The sequence below is a fragment of the Oncorhynchus kisutch genome, linkage group LG13, assembly GCF_002021735.2.
Source record: "Oncorhynchus kisutch isolate 150728-3 linkage group LG13, Okis_V2, whole genome shotgun sequence".
In the NCBI taxonomy this organism is placed as follows: Eukaryota; Metazoa; Chordata; class Actinopteri; order Salmoniformes; family Salmonidae; genus Oncorhynchus; species Oncorhynchus kisutch.
Window position 1 is genome coordinate 50,366,054 of NC_034186.2, and position 19,331 is coordinate 50,385,384.

At 42.4% G+C, this 19,331-nt stretch overlaps 2 protein-coding genes across 3 annotated transcripts in view; both read left to right on the forward strand.

Moving 5' to 3' along the window:
* Window positions 1–3,198, forward strand: part of LOC109902225 (adenylate cyclase type 3) — a 33,900-nt gene extending 30,702 nt beyond the window's left edge. For both annotated transcript variants that reach the window (XM_031786500.1, XM_031786501.1), the window contains exon 21: window positions 386–3,198. In XM_031786500.1, the coding sequence (XP_031642360.1) occupies window positions 386–568 (183 nt within the window). In that variant the 3' untranslated portion in view covers window positions 569–3,198. The remainder of the gene's footprint in view (window positions 1–385) is intronic.
* A 907-nt stretch (window positions 3,199–4,105) lies between these two features.
* LOC109902224 (WD repeat-containing protein 26-like) lies at window positions 4,106–19,321 on the forward strand. The gene is made up of 14 exons (XM_020498394.2): window positions 4,106–4,803; window positions 5,658–5,757; window positions 5,951–6,007; window positions 6,905–7,041; window positions 7,422–7,519; window positions 8,241–8,397; window positions 10,402–10,540; window positions 10,710–10,850; window positions 11,093–11,212; window positions 11,326–11,471; window positions 11,574–11,652; window positions 11,746–11,875; window positions 12,170–12,364; window positions 14,611–19,321. The coding sequence occupies exons 1-14, from the start codon at window positions 4,511–4,513 to the stop codon at window positions 14,631–14,633; spliced, it is 1,815 nt and encodes a 604-aa protein (XP_020353983.1). The 5' UTR covers window positions 4,106–4,510; the 3' UTR covers window positions 14,634–19,321.
* Window positions 19,322–19,331: the final 10 nt, after the last annotated feature.

The window sequence follows — 19,331 nt, forward strand, 5'->3', positions numbered from 1 at the left end:
CCGCAAGGTCGTTGATGTACCTGATTTCAGGTGAGGACTGAGCAGGAACACTTGATAGCCTACAAGGATTGATGCATTGCAGTCACCTGCAAGATCTCAAACCCACATATAGCAATCTGATACCTGACTGCGCAGTCGATGATGTGGCATGAAACCATTGGTTGACTGAAATGTGGTCGGCCTGGAATGCAGCCATTGTCTCCCAGATGGCTATAATAACACAAGAATAATCCTACTTTGTTTGATTACTATTTAGATCGTGGGATGTGACATCAGGGAATATCTTTAAGTGGATTAACAAATCTGGGCAGAAAACATGTTGGCTGGATCTGTATGCATATTGAGATTCATCACCTAAAATTCAATGTGATTCTGCTTCCCCCAGGTGGTGGAAGATTGCTACCACATCTTGAAGGAGTACGGATTCCGTTTTGTGAGGAGGGGACCCATCTTTGTGAAGGGGAAAGGAGAGCTGCTTACCTACTTTCTGAAGGGTAGAGAAAAACAGGGATCCTTCATCAACGGCTCCTCGGTCACCCTGCCACACCAAGTGGTGGACAACTCCTGACCTGCGTGTCAACGCTCACAGAAACACAAACGCACACACATAATCAGAAAAATACATTCTAATGTATAAGTGAGATCTGAAATAATGCTTATACCAACACTCCATCTTTCAGAATTGCAAAGAATATAAGAGGATATGTACATCTTGCAAAGAGAGAAGATTTGTCCCGCCTCCCCCACCCTGCCTGTTCAAATACTTTTTTTGCAAACTACAAAGCTTTTCAAAATAATGCTCAGATACTTCCACTACAGACTTATGAACACATATCACGCTACTGTATAGTTACACATATTTACACACATTCTTAGACAAACACTCTTCAGACACAGACCGTCTGACAAACACATTAATGAATTCACTACAATGCCATCACTCAAGCCAGATGCAGCCAGGCTGTTGGACTAAATGCCTCATTTTGAATACTTTCCCCCTTTTACAAAATACTTTATATTTGGAAAATAATGGATTTCATTGTGTTTATTACAGTATCTCCAAACTGCTTGGAGATGAAGATGACCTGAGATAAGATGGTAGAGTGTTTGAAAGTTAATGCAGTGTGTGTGTGTGTGTGTGTGTGTGTGTGTGTGTGTGTGTGTGTGTGTGTGTGTGTGTGTGTGTGTGTGTGTGTGTGTGTGTGTGTGTGTGTGTGTGTGTGTGTGTGTGTGTGTGTGTGTGTGTGTGTGTGTGTGTGTGTGTAAGCCTGCAAAGTGTTCTTTCTCACTTTCTTTCCGATCTGGAATCAAGTAATGTTGCCATGCCCTCTTTCTGTTTGCCATGAATTTGGAACACATGCCTTCTCTTCTCTTCCCCCCTGGGCTTACATTGGCACCTTTCATTTCTTTACGGCATCTGAGGCTATTCTGACAGTGGGTACAGAACCCAGGTGTGAGTCCTCAGGTGCGAAATTGGAGACAGGTTGAATGTTTTTGTGGGTTTTTTGGAGGCATTGCAGGTTTGTGCATGCATGTTGTAAAGCAAGAGTGATTCATGGTATTTTAGAGTTTGTGGTCACCAGGTCTTTGTGAGTAGCTGACACCTGTGGCCATTATGGGTATTCCGGTGGGTAGAAATGCAGTGCCCTGAAAAGGTATTTGCCCCCTTTTCGGATTTTCTCAATTTTTACATGTTTTTGATACTGAACTAGCAGATCTTCAACCAGAATCTAATATTAGATCAAGGGAACATCAGTTTACAAATAACAAACAAATGTATACTTATTTTATTTATTTAAATAACAACACCCAATTCCCCTGTGTGAAAAATGAATTGCCCCTTTACACTCCTGGTTGTGCCACCATTAGCTGCCATGATTGCAACCAAATGCTTCCTGTAGTTGTTGATCAGTCTCACATCGCCGTGGAAGACTTTTGTCCCACTCTTGCATGCAGAACTGCTTTAACTCAGTGACATTTGTGGGTCTTCAAACATGAACTGCTCCTTTCAATTCCTGCCACAACATCTCAATTGGGATTAGGTCTGGATTTTGACTAGGCTATTCCAAAACTTCAATTTTGCTGCTTTTTAGCCATTTTCAGGTAGACTTGACTGTTTTGGATTAAATTTGACTTAAATTTGCCCCACAAAAACACCTGGAAGCACTTGGATGACTTGCCGTAATAGAAGGAAGGAACCATAAATGATGCTCTGTATCAAATAAAATGTTATTGGTCACATACACATATTTAGCAGATGTTATTGCGAGTGTAGCAAAATACTTGCTGTATCAGTGAATTCTACAGGAGAATGTCAGACTGTCTGTGAGCTGAAGCTGAAGCACAGCTGGGTCATGCAGCAAGACAATAATCCAAAACACACAATCAATGGCTAAAAAGTAACACAGTTGAAGTTTTGGAATGGCCTAGTCAAAAGTCCATACCTAATCCCAATTAAGATGTGGCAGGACTTTAAATGAGCAGTTCATGCTTGAAAACCTACAAATGTCGCTGAGTTAAAGCAGTTCTGTATGGAAGAGTGGGCCAAAATTCCTCCACAGCGACATGAGAGACTGATCAACAACTCCAGGAAGCATTTGGTTGGAGTCATTGAAGCTAAAGGTGTCACAAGTAGTTATTGAGTGTAAGGGGGAATTACTTTTTCACACGGGCATTTGGGTGTTGCATAACTTTGTTTATGAAATAAGGATGTAATTGTTGTGTTATTTGTTCACTCAGGTTCCCATGATCTAATATTAGGTTTTGGTTGAAGATCTGATTAAATTCAGTATGAAAAATGTGTTAACGTACTTTTTGAAAGCACTGTATGTTTGTTTGTTTGACTGTATGTAAGGTGAACAGTATTGCAGATGCGGGTGAGTTTCTTTTGCTCGTATTGTATCCCCATCAGTGTCTTTTCTCCAAAATTGGATGAAAGTGCAATAGTTTATTCTTCTACAACCCGCTGTCCTCGCTTGCCCCTTACACAAATTAAAACATTGCTGGCCCTTTAATTAATATTTTTATAACTAAGTTTCATTCATTCTGAGATTATATTTAAAGTGAAGGGATAAAGGACTAATGAATCTGAGTTGTACATACAGTTTACTGTTCATTAAATTAATTTATTGCAGATGTCAGGGACAGATTTCCTTTTTTAAACCAATGTAAAAGTGCCAATGTTGAAGGAATGGCTTTGGTCCCTGAAAATGTGGCCAAAATGCAGGTCTTTGCTGTTTCTCGATTTGTATTTTAAAGAACCTCAGGCTTGGGAATAAAATGGCACTTTGAATGGTCTGTAAACTATTTGTGTTTGAGTTTAAAGTTAAGTTAATAATGTATTTCATTTAAATGATTTGTCATTTTCAAGTGTATTGATTAAAAAAAAATATTTAAACCATTGTCTCTAATACTTTCTTTAATTCAGTGTGTTTTGGGTAGGTCTGTTGTCTCCTCTTTGGATAGCATAAAGTTGTTGCATATGTGTGAGAGTGTGATGTCTGATCCATTGCATGCAGAAGTTGCAGAACCCAATGAGCACAATATGTTGAAAATACATTTGAACTAATTTTGCTTAACTGAGAGGAGTTCCCCTTTTTGATGTACCTTGAAAAAAACTTAGAGGGGCAACCTGCAATTGAACTTCCATTTTTAGACTTTTAAATTAATGGTATATATAATAATAATCCATTGATTATTGAATAATATAACATATTGTCTCATGATCTTAGGTCAATTGTCATACTCCATCAGAACTGAAAATATAAGCTGTTTTACTTCAATGTTTGTAAACAATGTAATTTGAAACAAAAGCTATACAGCCTCAACTGGTTAATTCTATAATTTTGACGTCATGGATGGTCAGTCCATGCAGACATAGCTCTATGAATTTGAGAGTGGTTGCGTTTGGCTACCGTGGTTACATACAGGACGGGCGATGTTATTGTTTAAACTGAAGATTTATATTAAACTAGTTATATTTTTTCCGAGAGATAATTAAACAATTAAAATATAAAACAAAACATATACATTTAAGGTATATTAACTAGTGAAACAAACAGTTCAGTATGATCTTCAAGGGCACCACCTATGGACTACCCGGACACAAGGGAGTGTCGGAATTTCCGGTGACGTCACCGCGTCTCAATATCCATAATGGGTCTGCAGCTGTCTGGAGAGCAACAATAACAAGAGAAGCTCAGCGATAAAACTAGTTATTGTCTCGTCTCTGACACCTTTGCTAGCCCCAACTTTACATCATTCTGTCACCAACACCCTCGGTGAATTAACTCTGGCCTCCGCTTCCTCCGACTCGGAAACCGGCGGAGCGTCGCCGCCACCGCGAAAGAAATACCGAGCTTCGGTGGCGGAGGGAGCAGGGGGGCTTGGGGCTGCAATTGGGTCAGCGGCCCTGTCTACAGTTGTGGGGATTTGAACTTTTCCCAATTCACCCGTTGCTCCTATCATTCGATTCAATCCGAACAGTATAGCCCACATCAACATTAATAACATGCAGGCCAACGGGGCAGGGCAGGGTCAAGATTCGGAGCTGTCCTGCCTAAACAACAGTGAGCGAAACGGAGAGTCGTCCTCCGCCGGGGAAGCTCACACTAACGTTAATGGACTATCCACAACAAACAATGGGAACTCTGTCAGTAACAACGACGGTATCCCAGCCCCAGCAGCATCCAACAACACCGTGTCTTCGGATGCAAACTCCGTGAAAAAGAAGAAACGTCTTTCTCAGTCAGAGGAAGATGTCATTAGACTTATAGGGCAACATTTACACGATTTAGGACTTAAGTAAGTAACGTTAGCTAACGTTCGCTTCCTAGCTAGCTGTCAGCTGATGCTAAATCATGTTCTTCATAATAAACGCGAATAAAGCAAGTCATCATGTTGACAGCGACTAGTTCGGTGAGATAAACAGAGGGGCTTTGTAGAGGTAAATGGAATACAGCACGGGTCCTTTAGAAAATGTATGAAGGGAGAAAGATGGCCCATTATTACACAATTTAGCTAGTCTTGGTAGGAAGCTAGTTACTTTGGGGTCCAGACATGGGACTTCATGAAATGACAAGAACATGCAGTTCTCGTTAAGTAGCCTAAAGAAACAACACTTCCCTAATCATCAGCCATATGCATACTTATATATGTTTTAAGTGTAATTAAAAATATGCTCATAATGACATTACTCTTGGGAGTTGCCAAGACCATGGGAACTGGAAAATCTAGTCCAGAATGCTTTGAGAATGTTTGGTTACTCGATAGTATTTGCATGTCAATCAAGACACAAGGTCACATGAAATCGATCTGTTTTCGTTAAAGAAATTAGAAAATTGAACCGTCACAACATTTGCCTCCAACGTTAAAGATATGTCTACATATTTGATACAGCACAAGTCGAATTGTTTAGGACTTGCCATTGATAAAGATACAATGATCAGGCATTGTGATGTTGTACTTGACCAAGTAATAAGTTAGTAAACACGATTCAAATTAATTATTACTTTTTTTATAACTTGGTCAGGGCTCTGACAAAATAAGAAATGTAACAAATATTTTAGTGTTGAATATCTGTACATAAAATAATGGTATTTGCAAATACTTTGTATTTCTCCATTGCAAGTGCTTAACCCTCCCCCTCTCATCTACAGTCAGACAGTGGACCTGTTGATGCAGGAGTCTGGCTGCAGACTGGAGCATCCCTCTGCCACGAAGTTCCGCAACCATGTGGTGGAAGGAGAGTGGGACAAGGTGATGAAACCATTTGAGATGTTTTTATTTTTAATCATCTAACCTTAGAGGTACACAACACATCTATTCTACTTGTTGACTTATTTTATACATTTCTCTCAAACGTTTTAAACAATTTAGCTTATTAAGTTGAAATGTACAGTAGTTAGAAAACAGAAAATAACCTGTGTCTATTTTTTGGGTTTGAATATAGGCTGAAAGTGACCTGAATGAGCTAAAAGCATTGATGCATTCTCCAAGTGCTATTGTGGTAAGCCCAACAGTGCTACAGTTAGTGCTGAGTGATTGGTGCATTTTGAGGTCCATTTCGGTTTTGATTATATATAAAAATTACATTAAAAAACACTTTTCAATTCTTGTTTTTTAACATTAAATGCACTATGCATTATGTGGGTTGAATGCTGTAACACAGAATAAAACAATTAATTACAGCTTATCACTTATTAACCATAATCTATACACATTTAATAAAATATTTCAGTTGTTTTGTATGTTACATTTGTTTTAGGCCTATTTGATTGCTATTATTTCATTCCACATCATCATCTCATCTCTATAGAGCTGATGCTTATGCTGTCTAACAAAATCACTATTTTAGTAGTTCTTCACAAGTAAATAAGGCATACTTTTATTACTGCTACCATCTATCAATCTTAGATTATGTATTTTCAGGTAGCGATACCACACAAAGCAACTGCTCTCTATCCCTATTGATTGTGTGTTCTTCTGTCTCTTGATTATGGTCATTGTAGGTAATTACCATGTTTTCTACACCAAACTATGTATAATATTGGCCTGTTGGAAACTAACTACTACATTGCGCAGTTAAGGATTGATCTGATTTATCTCTAGAGAAATTGCACTCATAGAGAAGAAAAAAAACGGAATAAAATGGAATTCAAATAATTGAACTGAAATCGGTCAATTAGTTGTTTAAAAAGCCAAAAATAACCGACATTTCAGTTAGTCACTCAGCACTAGCTACAGTAGAATGCGGACAAGACATTGACAACTATTGCTTGTCAGAGTAAAATAGTAGGATGTGTAGGCTACATTTTCTTCATAGACAACCATTTTGATAAGTTTTAAGATGCATGTGCTTAACTCATATTTTCCTCCCCTGTCTGTCTTATTTTCTCCTCTATAGCGGATGAAGTTCCTGCTCCTGCAGCAGAAGTACCTGGAGTGTCTGGAGGATGCCAAGGTCCTGGAGGCGCTGCAGGTCCTGAGAGCTGAGCTCACTCCCCTCAAATACAACACAGAGCGCATCCACATCCTGAGCGGGTAGCTACCTCTGATCAACAGTCCTAATGCCCTACCACACCCTAAAGAAATGGCCTAGATCACAGAGATATAGCTAAGCCTCTTTTGAAATTGAAACTACTGTCACTTGTAGTACCTTTTAAAACTAATTTGATCCACGTCCATTGCAATGTGACAACTAACTATTCCATCAGTGAGGAGTGTTTGTGTTGGAATATAGCCAAATCCTCATTCCGTATGGTCGATGGTATGGATTTGTTAAAGACACATTTTTTGCTCCTCTTTGAATTTGAGCTGATGTTGAGTTAGACAGGAAATCCCATTATTCTAGCTGACTGTCTCCGTGGTGCTGGGGGTGAGTCCTGCAGGGCAGCCTAATACCGATGTCATCTATTTCCAAGGTACCTGATGTGCAGCCATGCAGAGGACCTGAGAGCAAAGGCAGAGTGGGAGGGCAAAGGCACTGCCTCCCGCACTAAACTCCTGGACAAGTTACAGAGTTAGTGCCATCTTACACGCACACATACACACACACACGCACATCTCACACACACACGCACAGCTCACACACCCACACATACCACATCCTCCCATTCAGCCTTCCCCCCGGTTTTAAGATGAGTTCACCTTTATTATCAAATGTATTCCTCTTGTTGGGTTCTGAGAATATGAAATATACTTATTCATGTCACTGAGGGAGAGAGTGAACTGTATAACGTTTACATTCTGTCCGGATATGTTATTGTTAGCCATCAGGGACCCTATGGGAGGAGAAAAGACACAGTCTGGAACGAGTCAACATGACAGCCGTGAGTTGGGAAGGAGTGAGCACTTTGGGGCAGAGGTCAGGTCAGATGAAGTGAGGAAGAACAGGTATCACTAAGGTTCTGTCTAGCAACAGAGATGCATTGGCTGTTCAGATGTGTAGGAGGAGACTCAGCGTAGGAGAAGGGTTAAATATCAGTGCTTGTGTGAAAATGTTTGGTTTGAGCTTTATTAAGCGTCCGTGAGTTTTAATAGGTTCATTCAGAACCTAACACTCTCCAGATTAGAAACGGAATTGATGGTCTTTAAACACATATTTTGTTCCTCTTCTTTTCCGAGTGACATTTTAAGAATAGACTTTCTTTTAAACAATGTATCTCTCTCCCTCTCTCTATGTTCCCCTCATTCCTATCTTATCACACTGTGCCTCGTTCCCTCCCTTCTCCTGTCTGCAGCGTACCTGCCTCCCTCTGTGATGCTGCCTCCGCGCCGGCTGCAGACCCTGCTGAGGCAGGCTGTGGAGCTGCAGAGAGAGCGTTGCCTCTACCACAACACCAAACTGGACAGTGGCCTGGACTCTGTGTCCCTCCTCCTGGACCACGCCTGCAGCCGGTAAGGCTCTGTCTATATTTGTCTGTCCTTTCTGTGTTCATTCCATTAATTTGGCCGTCAAAATTGCCTTGCCTTGGACCGTAGCTGTAGCTGTAATGGTCTTAATTCCCAGTAATAGTTTGTTTTGCTTCTATTATGGTTATGTCACAAGATTGTTTGTATAGATTAGAGGTCGACCGATTAATCGGAATGGCCGATTAATTAGGGCCGATTTCAAGTTTTCATAACAATCGGAAATCGGTATTTTTGGGCGCCGATTTCCGATTCTAATTTTTTTTAAATAAAAATAATTATAATTTTGTTTTTATACCTTTTATTTAACTAGGCAAGTCAGTTAAGAACACATTCTTATTTTCAATGACTGCCTAGGAACTGTGGGTTAACTGCCTTGTTCAGGGGCAGAACGACAGATTTTCACCTTGTCAGCTCAGGGGTTCCAATCTTGCAACCACAGTTAACTAGTCCAACGCTCTAACCATTGCACTCCACGAGTAGCCTGCCTGTTACGCGAACGCAGCAGAAGCCAAGGTAAATTGCTAGCTAGCATTAAACTTATCTTATAAAAAACAATCATTCATAATCACTAGTTATAACTACTGATCCAGTTTAGCAGGCAATATTAACCAGGTGAAATTGTGTCATTGCACACAGAGTCAGAGTATATGCAACAGTTTGGGCTGCCTGGCTCATTGCGAACTAATTTGCCAGAATTTTACGTAATTATGACATACTTTGAAGGTTGTGCAATGTAACAGGAATATTTAGACTTAGGGATGCCACCCGTTAGATTTTAAAAAATACAGAACGGTTCCGTATTTCACTGAAATAATAAACGTTTTGTTTTCGAAATGATAGTTTCCGGATTTGATCATATTAATGACCAAAGGCTCGTATTTCTGTGTGTTATTATGTTATAATTAAGTCTGATTTGATAGAGCGGTCTGACTGAGCAGCAGCAGGCCTGTAATCATTCATTCAAACAGCACTTTCGTGCGTTTTGCCAGCAGCTCTTCACAAGCACAGCGCTGTTTATGACTTCAAGCCTATCAGCCTAATGGCTGGTGTAACCAATGTGAAATGGCTAGCTAGTTAGCTGGGTGTGCGCTAATACTGTTTCAAACGTCACTCGCTTTTAGATTTGGAGTAGTTATTCCCCTTGCGCTGTAAGGGCCGCGGCTTTTGTGGAGCGATGGGTAACGATGCTTCGAGTGTGGCTGTTGTTGATGTGTTCCTGGTTTGAGCCCAGGTAGGGGCGAGGAGGGGGACGGAAGCTATACTGTTACACTGTCAATACTATAGTGCCTATAAGAACATCCAATAGTCAAAGGTATATGAAATACAAATGGTATAGAGAGAAATAGTCCTATAAATACTATATTAACTACAACCTAAAACCTCTTACCTTGGACTATTGAAGTCTCATGTTAAAAGGAACCACCAACTTTCATATGTTCTCATGTTCTGAGCAAGGAACCTAAACGTTAGCTTTTTTACATGGCACATATTACTTTCTTCTCCAACACTTTGTTTTTGCATTATTTAAACCAAATTGAACATGTTTCATTATTTATTTGAGGCTAAATTGATTTTATTGATGTTTTATGTTAAGTTAAAATAAGTGTTAATTCAGTATTGTTGTAATTGTCCTTATTACAAAAAAAAAATCGGCAGATTAATCGGTAGCGGCTTTTTTTTGGTCCTCCAATAATCGGTATCGGTGTTGAAAAATCATAATCGGTCAAACTCTAGTATAGATCATATGTATTCACGCGCCATTGACTAATGTTCGTTTTCTGACGGTCACATTTTCTAACTGGATAGGAAATTAAGTGATTCCTTTAAACCAATGCTAAAACCTTAGCGCATTGTCATTATCTGCCCTGGTTTAAAAATATATAAATTAGGTACCCACACAGGGTGATAAGGTCTATTCCTGGAATTAACAAAACCTTATTCTCTCCTATATGCCCTCTCTCCTTGACGTCTGAGTGTTGTTATCTACAGGAAACAGTTCCCTTGCTACACCCAGCAGATCCTCACCGAACACTGCAATGAAGTGTGGTTCTGCAAGTTCTCCAATGACGGCACCAAACTGGCCACGGGATCCAAAGACACCACAGTCATCGTGTGGCATGTCAACACAGTAGGAACCTTTCTCATTACAGATGAACCATTATCATGCTGATAAGTGTATCAGGTTTTAGTAAACAGCATATAAGAGAGGGGGGTTTCAAAGGGGTGGCAGGGGCAGGAAGATGTGAACTTTGGGGGAAATTATTAGCTGTGGTAATAACTGTGCTGCTGATTGACAGGAGAGTCACCAGTTGAAGCTGATGAAGACTCTAGAGGGCCACGCCTACGGTGTCTCATACCTGGCCTGGAGCCCTGATGACACTTACTTGATTGCCTGTGGCCCCGATGACTGCTCAGAGCTGTGGCTGTGGAACGTACAGGTAATGTTGGATTTACTTTTTATCCAGAATGCTTGCTGTTGGAAAGATCAAAAGTCCTCTACAAAGTTATATTCGTCAATGATTGTGTTGCGTGTAAATTAGAGATGACTTCCACATCTTACTCTCACCAGGATGAAAATTGTAGTTTTTATTGTCATGTTATTACTAGGCATTAAAAAAGTTTAAAGGTTTAAAAAAAAGTCCTCCCTGCTCACTCACCCATGTCTCTTGTCATTGGCCAGACGGGTGAGTTGCGGACAAAAATGAGCCAATCACACGAGGACAGTCTGACCAGTGTGGCTTGGAATCCAGACGGCAAACGCTTTGTCACTGGAGGCCAGAGGGGCCAATTCTACCAGTGTGTGAGTGTCTTCCATCAGGGTGTAACTTGTCTGTCTCCGCATAAGGGCAGATTGAGCTATTGTGTGTGTTGGGACTAATCAGTACATTTAGGTTGATATAACCTTATCCCCAGGATCTGGATGGTAACCTGCTGGACTCGTGGGAAGGAGTAAGGGTTCAATGCCTGTGGTGCCTGGGTGACGCTCGGACCGTCCTAGCATCAGACACACACCAGCGTATCCGTGGTTACAACTTTGAGGACCTTACGGACAGAAACATGTGAGTTAGTCCCATCCATTGTCATATCTAATCATTGTCTCTATATGCACGAGGCCCATCCTGTGCTTATGCAAGTTCTGTGTTTGTGCTGCATTTCCACAGAGTCCAGGAGGACCATCCAATCATGTCTTTCACAGTTTCAAAGAACGGGAGGTTAGCTCTGCTGAATGTGGCTACTCAGGTGAGTGGTTTGGCTTTTCTTTGGGGGGGGGGTTGGTCAGGTTTATGTCGAGCTGTCTGAGAGTGCACCGGTCAATATTCTGCCTGTCTGTAGGGTGTGCACCTGTGGGACCTACATGACCGGGTGCTGGTGAGGAAGTATCAGGGTGTGACACAGGGCTTCTACACCATCCACTCCTGTTTTGGAGGACACAACGAAGACTTCATCGCCAGTGGGAGTGAGGGTAAGGCCACGTCCTCTTCTAGTCGATGTGTCCAAATTATGCTTTGACATTACTTTCAGTATTCTTTGTAAGCCTGTCAGTATAACCACACTAACTCACACATCAGGGCTGTTTATTAGCTCATGCAACAGAAAACGTTTTCAAACAGTTTGCAAAGGAAAAAGGCCAGGTAGTCCCTCCCTGTTTGTCTGTTTTCTTCCATTTGTTGCCTAATGAACATGACCCAGGAAAAGGTAGAGGCGAATGTTTAACACTCACATGGTCTGGTTTATACTGTGTGTCCTCCATCTACAGATCACAAAGTGTACATCTGGCACAGGCGCAGTGAGCTGCCCATCGCAGAGTTGACAGGTCATTCACGTACAGTGAACTGTGTGAGCTGGAATCCTGTAGTGCCCGGTCTCCTGGCCAGCGCCTCAGACGACGGCACTGTCCGAATCTGGGGGCCCGCCCCTTTCCTTGATGTCCAGGACGCTGAGGGGCTAAACGGTACGGATTTATTTGACTGGTCATCATACTTTAACTAGTGGCATAGAGCCCTCTTTATATCTGCCATATGTTTTTGGGTTCAGTGTATATTATTACCATAGTCTCTACACTGTAATTATGAGACAAAGTGATGTAAAATACAATTTGAAAGGTTTTTAAGTCTATTGTGTAGGGGTGGACCAAGAAGTTAAAGGTAATATACATGCAAGTGCCTCTTCTATAATTAACTCTACATACGGCATTGTTGGTAGATTTGGAAAGCCATAATCACTCAACAATATAATTGTACTTTGGGTAAAAATGTGGATCTTTAACATACAATCTGTAGATCCTATAGGATTAGACAGGTTCAGAATTTATGTGAAACGGCACAGTTGAAAAATATATGGCACATGGAAATCATACGATGGGCAGTTTACGGCGATAGGTGGGATGGTCTGGGAGTCGCTGAGGGGTGGGGTTAAGGTGATAGGCGGGATGGTCTGAGAGTCGCTGAGGGGTGGGGTTAAGGTGATATAGGTGGGATGGTCTGAGAGTAGCTGAGGGGTGGGGTTAAGGTGATAGGTGGGATGGTCTGGGAGTCGCTGAGCGGTGGGGTTAAGGTGATAGGTGGGATGGTCTGAGAGTCGCTGAGGGGTGGGGTTAAGGTGATAGGTGGGATGGTCTAAAAGTCGCTGAGGGGTGGGGTTAAGGTGATAGGTGGGATGGTCTGAGAGTCGCTGAGGGGTGGGGTTAAGGTGATAGGTGGGATGGTCTGAGAGTAGCTGAGGGGTGGGGTTAAGGTGATAGGTGGGATGGTCTGAGAGTAGCTGAGGGGTGGGGTTAAGGTGATAGGTGGGATGGTCTGAGAGTAGCTGAGGGGTGGGGTTAAGGTGATAGGTGGGATGGTCTGGGAGTCGCTGAGGGGTGGGGTTAAGGTGATAGGCGGGATGGTCTGAGAGTCGCTGAGGGGTGGGGTTAAGGTGATAGGTGGGATGGTCTGAGAGTCGCTGAGGGGTGGGGTTAAGGTGATAGGTGGGATGGTCTGGGAGTCGCTGAGGGGTGGGGTTAAGGTGATAGGTGGGATGGTCTGAGAGTCGCTGAGGGGTGGGGTTAAGGTGATAGGCGGGATGGTCTGAGAGTCGCTGAGGGGTGGGGTTAAGGTGATAGGTGGGATGGTCTGAGAGTCGCTGAGGGGTGGGGTTAAGGTGATAGGTGGGATGGTCTGAGAGTCGCTGAGGGGTGGGGTTAAGGTGATAGGTGGGATGGTCTGAGAGTCGCTGAGGGGTGGGGTTAAGGTGATAGGTGGGATGGTCTGAGAGTCGCTGAGGGGTGGGGTTAAGGTGATAGGCGGGATGGTCTGAGAGTCGCTGAGGGGTGGGGTTAAGGTGATAGGCGGGATGGTCTGAGAGTCGCTGAGGGGTGGGGTTAAGGTGATAGGCGGGATGGTCTGAGAGTCGCTGAGGGGTGGGGTTAAGGTGATAGGCGGGATGGTCTGAGAGTCGCTGAGGGGTGGGGTTAAGGTGATAGGCGGGATGGTCTGAGAGTCGCTGAGGGGTGGGGTTAAGGTGATAGGCGGGATGGTCTGAGAGTCGCTGAGGGGTGGGGTTAAGGTGATAGGTGGGATGGTCTGAGAGTCGCTGAGGGGTGGGGTTAAGGTGATAGGTGGGATGGTCTGAGAGTCGCTGAGGGGTGGGGTTAAGGTGATATGTGGGATGGTCTGAGAGTCGCTGAGGGGTGGGGTTAAGGTGATAGGTGGGATGGTCTGAGAGTCGCTGAGGGGTGGGGTTAAGGTGATAGGTGGGATGGTCTGAGAGTCGCTGAGGGGTGGGGTTAAGGTGATAGGTGGGATGGTCTGAGAGTCGCTGAGGGGTGGGGTTAAGGTGATAGGTGGGATGGTCTGAGAGTCGCTGAGGGGTGGGGTTAAGGTGATAGGTGGGATGGTCTGAGAGTCGCTGAGGGGTGGTTTTAAAAGCTCATGTTCTATAATAGTTATGACTGACAACGTAATGTATAAATAAGTACTAGTCTATATAGATGTAATGTATATAAAAATATCAAATTATTTTATTCTTGCTATGTAACTACTGTAAAGAAAATCAAAAGTGGCATCTATGTAAAACGTGTGTAGACTACATGTAACAAGAAAATAAAAGACTGTAGAACTGTTTATTTTTGTCATCCGAAGAAGGGGATGGGCAAAAATAAATGTTCAAAAAGTAAACAATAAATGAAAATGCTGTTCTGTTTCTCTCTCTCCCTGAAAGAATGTTGTAGCATGGACAGCTGATGGTGACCCTGGAGCAGAAGACACTACTTCTCGAATCCAGGAGAAAAACACTAAACTCTAACGAATGAAGCAGAGAAACTATTGCGTTTTGACAGCTGCTTTCTGAAGGTTTTGCTCTGGGGCTGTGCTCCAGTGGCAGGTGATAACGTCACACACACGGAGATGTCAGACAAATCACTTAAATTAACTGATTACCAAGCAGGCACCTTGACTGACCTCCCACCTCTTCTTACCTGTGTGGCTCACAGTGTCTGATATGTCTGTTGCACCTCCTGTGTTCAGCCAGGCTCCATCCTCTTTCGTCTTGGAGCTAACCCCAGGTCTGCCACCTTTCACCTGCCTCGTCGAGAGTTTATTATTTATTATTGATAGTATTATTTATTGTCATGATTAGTACGTTGATATATAGAGAGAGGGCTGTAGTGGTGGAGAGTGGTATGGGTATATACAGTGCCGTGAAAAAGTATTTGCCCCTTTTTAATTCTCTACTTTTGCATATTTTTGATACTAAATGTTATCAGATCTTCAACCAAAACCGAATATTAGATAAAGGGAACCTGAGTGAACAAATAACACAACAATGACATACTTATTTCATAAACAAAGTTATGCAACACCCAATTCCCCTGTGTGAAAAAGTAATTGCACCCTTACACTCAGTAACTGGTTGTGCCATCTTTAGCTACAATGACTCGAACCAAACGCTTCCTGTAGTTGTTGATCAGTCTGTGGAGGAATTTTGGCCCACTCTTCCATGCAGAACTGCTTTAACTCAGCGACATTGTAGGTTTTCCAGCATGAACTGCATGTTTCAAGTCCTGCCACAACATCTCAATTGGGATTAGGTCTGGACTTTGACTAGGCCATTCCAAAACATCAAATTTGTTGCTTTTTAGCCATTTTCAGGTAGACTTGATTGTGTGTTTTGGATCATGTCTCGCTGCATGACCCAGCTGCACTTCAGCTTCAGCTCACGGACGGATAGCCTGACATTCTCCTGTAGAATTCTCTGATACAGAGCAGAATTCATGGTTTGTTCTATTAAGGCAAGTCACCCAGGTCCTGAGGCAGCAAAGCATCCTCAAACTATCACACTACCACCATCATACTTTTTATTTTGGAATGCAGTGTTTGGTTTTTGCCAGGCGTAATGGTACACATGTCATTATAAAAGTTATACTTTTGAATCATCTGTCCATAGAACATTCTTCCAAGAGTCTTAATGGAAGTAGTGGGATGTTTTGGGGATGCTTTGCTGCCTTAGGAGCTGGACGGCTTGCCTTAATAGAAGGAACCATGAATTCTGCTCTGTATCAGAGAATTCTACAGGAGAATATCAGGCCATCAGTCTGTGAGCTGAGGGGTGGTGACCTGTCAACTCTGCGATGGGCTGGGTCATGCAGCAAGACAATGATCCAAAACACCCAATCAAGTCTACATGAAAATGGTTAAAAAGTAACAAATGTTGTGTTTTGGAATGGATTAGTCAAAGTCCAGACCTAATCCCAATTGAGATGTTGTGGCAGGACTTGACAAAAGCAGTTCATGCTTGAAAATCCCAAAATATTGCTAAAGCATATCGTTAAAGCATTTCTGCATGCAAGAGTGGGTGAAATGTCCTCCACAGCGATGTGAGACACTGATCAACAACTAGAGGAAGCATTTGGTTGCAGTCATTGCAGCTAAAGTTGGCACAACCAGTTATGGAGTGTAAGGGGGTAATTAGTTTTTCACACAGGGTAATTGGGTGTTGCATAACTTTGTTAATACATTTTTTTTATAAATTCGGGTTCCCTTTATCTAATACTGGGTTTTGATTGAAGATCTGATAACATTCAGTATCAAAAATATGCCAAAATCAGGAAGGGGGCAAATACTTTTCACGGCACTGTATGTCTATGTTGTTCTTTCAACAGGAAAGTAATTTTTATTGGTTTATTTATTGCCTCTAATAAACCTCTCAACGTATATGAGATTGGGGTTTTTACACGCTGAAAATAATGACATATTTTATTTCACCTCAAACTTTTAGCTATTTTTAAATGACAGGACTTACAGGCATTTTAACTGAATCGGATGGATATAAAATCCACAAATCTAAGTGAATCTTGGAGATGCTTGTATGGTTATGATGATTACGTTTGTTTAGTGTTTTTTAACACAGTTAAATACCCTTTTAACTTGGATGTAGCTTTGTTTCCCCAAAGGATGGGATGGTGAGATTGATGTGCATGTTGCTTAGGCCTCACTGCTGCCAGAAGAAACAATTTTGACCACCTGTGGTTCAGCTAAATAGCATTTGATTATATGGTGGCTATGCTCTTACTCTTCAGAGTCCATGCTAGACCTAGTGAAGCACGTGCTGAGGCTAACTTTCTAATGGGAATGTTTAGGAGGTTATAAACTGAGCAAAAAAAGAAACGTCTCACTGTTAACTGTGTTTATTTTCAGCAAACTTAACATGTGTAAATATATGTATGAACATAACAAGATTCAACAACTGAGACATAAACTGAACAAGTTCCACAGACATGTGACTAACAGAAATTGAATAATGTGTCCCTGATCAAAGGGGGGGTCAAAAGTAGCAGTCAGTATCTGGTGTGGCTACCAGCTGCATTAAGTACTACAGTCCATCTCCTCATGGACTGCACCAGATTTGCCAGTTCTTGCTGTGAGATGGTACCCCACTCTTCCACCAAGGCACCTGCAAGTTCCCGGACATTTCTGGGGAGAATGGCCCTCACCCTCCGATCCAACAGGTCCCAGACGTGCTCAATGAGATTGAGATCCGGCCTCTTCACTGGCCATGGCAAACACTGACATTCCTGTCTTGCAGGAAATCACGTAAAAAACGAGCAGTATGGCATTGACATGCTGAAGGGTCATGTCAGGATGAGCCTGCAGGAAGGGTACCACATGAGGGAAGAGGATGTCTTCCCTGTAACCCACAGCGTTGATTGCCTGCAATGACAACAAGCTCAGTCCGATGATGCTGTGACACACCGCCCCAGACCATGACGGACCCTCCACCTCCAAATCGATCCCACTCCAGAGTACAGGCCTCAGTGTAACGCTCATTCCTTCGACGATAAACGCGAGTCCGACCATCACACCTGGTGAGACAAAACAGCGACTCGTCAGTGTAGAGCACGTTTTGCCAGTCCAGTGACGGTGGGTTTGTGCCCACAGGCGACGTTGTTGCCGGTGATGTCTGGTGAGGACCTGCCTTACAACAGGCCTACAAGCCCTCAGTCCAGCCTCTCAGCCTATTGCGGACAGTCTGAGCACTGATAGAGGGATTGTGCATTTCTGGTGTAACTCGGGCAGTTGTTGTTGCCATCCTGTTCCAGTCCCGCAGGTGTGATGTTCGGATGTACCGACCCTGTGCAGGTGTTGTTACACGTGGTCTGCCACTGCGAGGACGATCTACTGTCCGACCTGCCTCCCTGTAGTGCTGACTTAGGCGTCTCACTGTACGGACATTGCAATTCATTGCCCTGCCCACGTCTGCAGTCCTCATGCCTCCTTGCAGCATGCCTAAGGCACGTTCACGCAGATAAGCTTGGGCATCTTTCTTTTGGTGTTTTTCAGAGTCAGTGGAAAGGCCTCTTTAGTGTCCTAAGTTTTCATAACTGTGACCTTAATTGCCTACTGTCTTTAAGCTGTTAGTGTCTTAATGACCGTTCCACAGGTGCATGTTCATTAATTGTTTATGGTTCATTGAACAAGCATGGGAAACAGTGTTTAAACCCTTTACAATGAAGATGTGTGAAGTTATTTTGATTTTTACGAATTATCTTTGAAAGACCGGGTCCTGAAAAAGGGACGTTTCTTTTTTTGCTGAGTTTAGTTGTGGAGTGGTTAGGTGGTGAAGGAATTGCTTAAACTTGCTGTTTGAACTGGGTTGTATCACCCTTAACATCAACGGGGTTAACTGGGTTTTCCTTGACATTGATCTCATTTATGTGTCCTCCATTTCCCTCGTCTCACTTGTTCCCTCACCTTTATTTTTTCTCTAGCTGTGGTGAAATTAGCATTTATTTGCTGCTTTGTTTTTCCTTTTCCTGATTTATGTATTCAATACAGGCTGACATAAAATGTCTTTGAAAAAACTTGCTTATCTGTTTATGGCTTTAGTTTTTTTCTAATTTCCCCTGTACTATCATTGGCCTCTTCAACCATGTATTTTTCCACAATTTAACATGTATTCATTTGTACATGTACAAATTGTTCCTGTTGGACAGTCAAGCAAAATAAGCTTTTCTGATGTGCTATATATCTGTATGTTAATGGGATGTATAATGAGAGTAAGAACAGCGTATAGGCTAAGCATTTTTCTGTGACACAGATCTCCCCTGCATCAGGCGAGCGCCTGCCCACAGGTCATTACAGCCACCACCAGCTTGTTCTATTACAGAAGACCGATAGATATAAAAATATGTATACACACACCACACACCTCAGTACAGATCAAACAATCACATGTGTTCTAGGTTCAGTTTATGCAAGTTGTTCTTGAGACGTACCTTATTTCCTTCTCCTTGCTGTAAACGCTTGGCGAGGTGAGAAGCCATTATTAAGTTTGTTAGCAGCTAGGTTCGGAAGAATCCGTTTTGCATTTAAGTGATTGTACTGTTATGTAACGTTATGTATGCATATTTTCAATAAAGCATTCAGGGTTTTAAGACCATGAGT

Coding starts and splice junctions, on each gene's coding strand:
- LOC109902224 (XM_020498394.2), top strand. CDS start 4,511: ATGCAGGCCAACGGGGCAGGGCAGGGTCAAGATTCGGAGCTGTCCTGC. Junction 4,804..5,657: donor TTACACGATTTAGGACTTAA/GTAAGTAACGTT, acceptor TCTCATCTACAG/TCAGACAGTGGACCTGTTGA. Junction 7,042..7,421: donor CGCATCCACATCCTGAGCGG/GTAGCTACCTCT, acceptor TCTATTTCCAAG/GTACCTGATGTGCAGCCATG.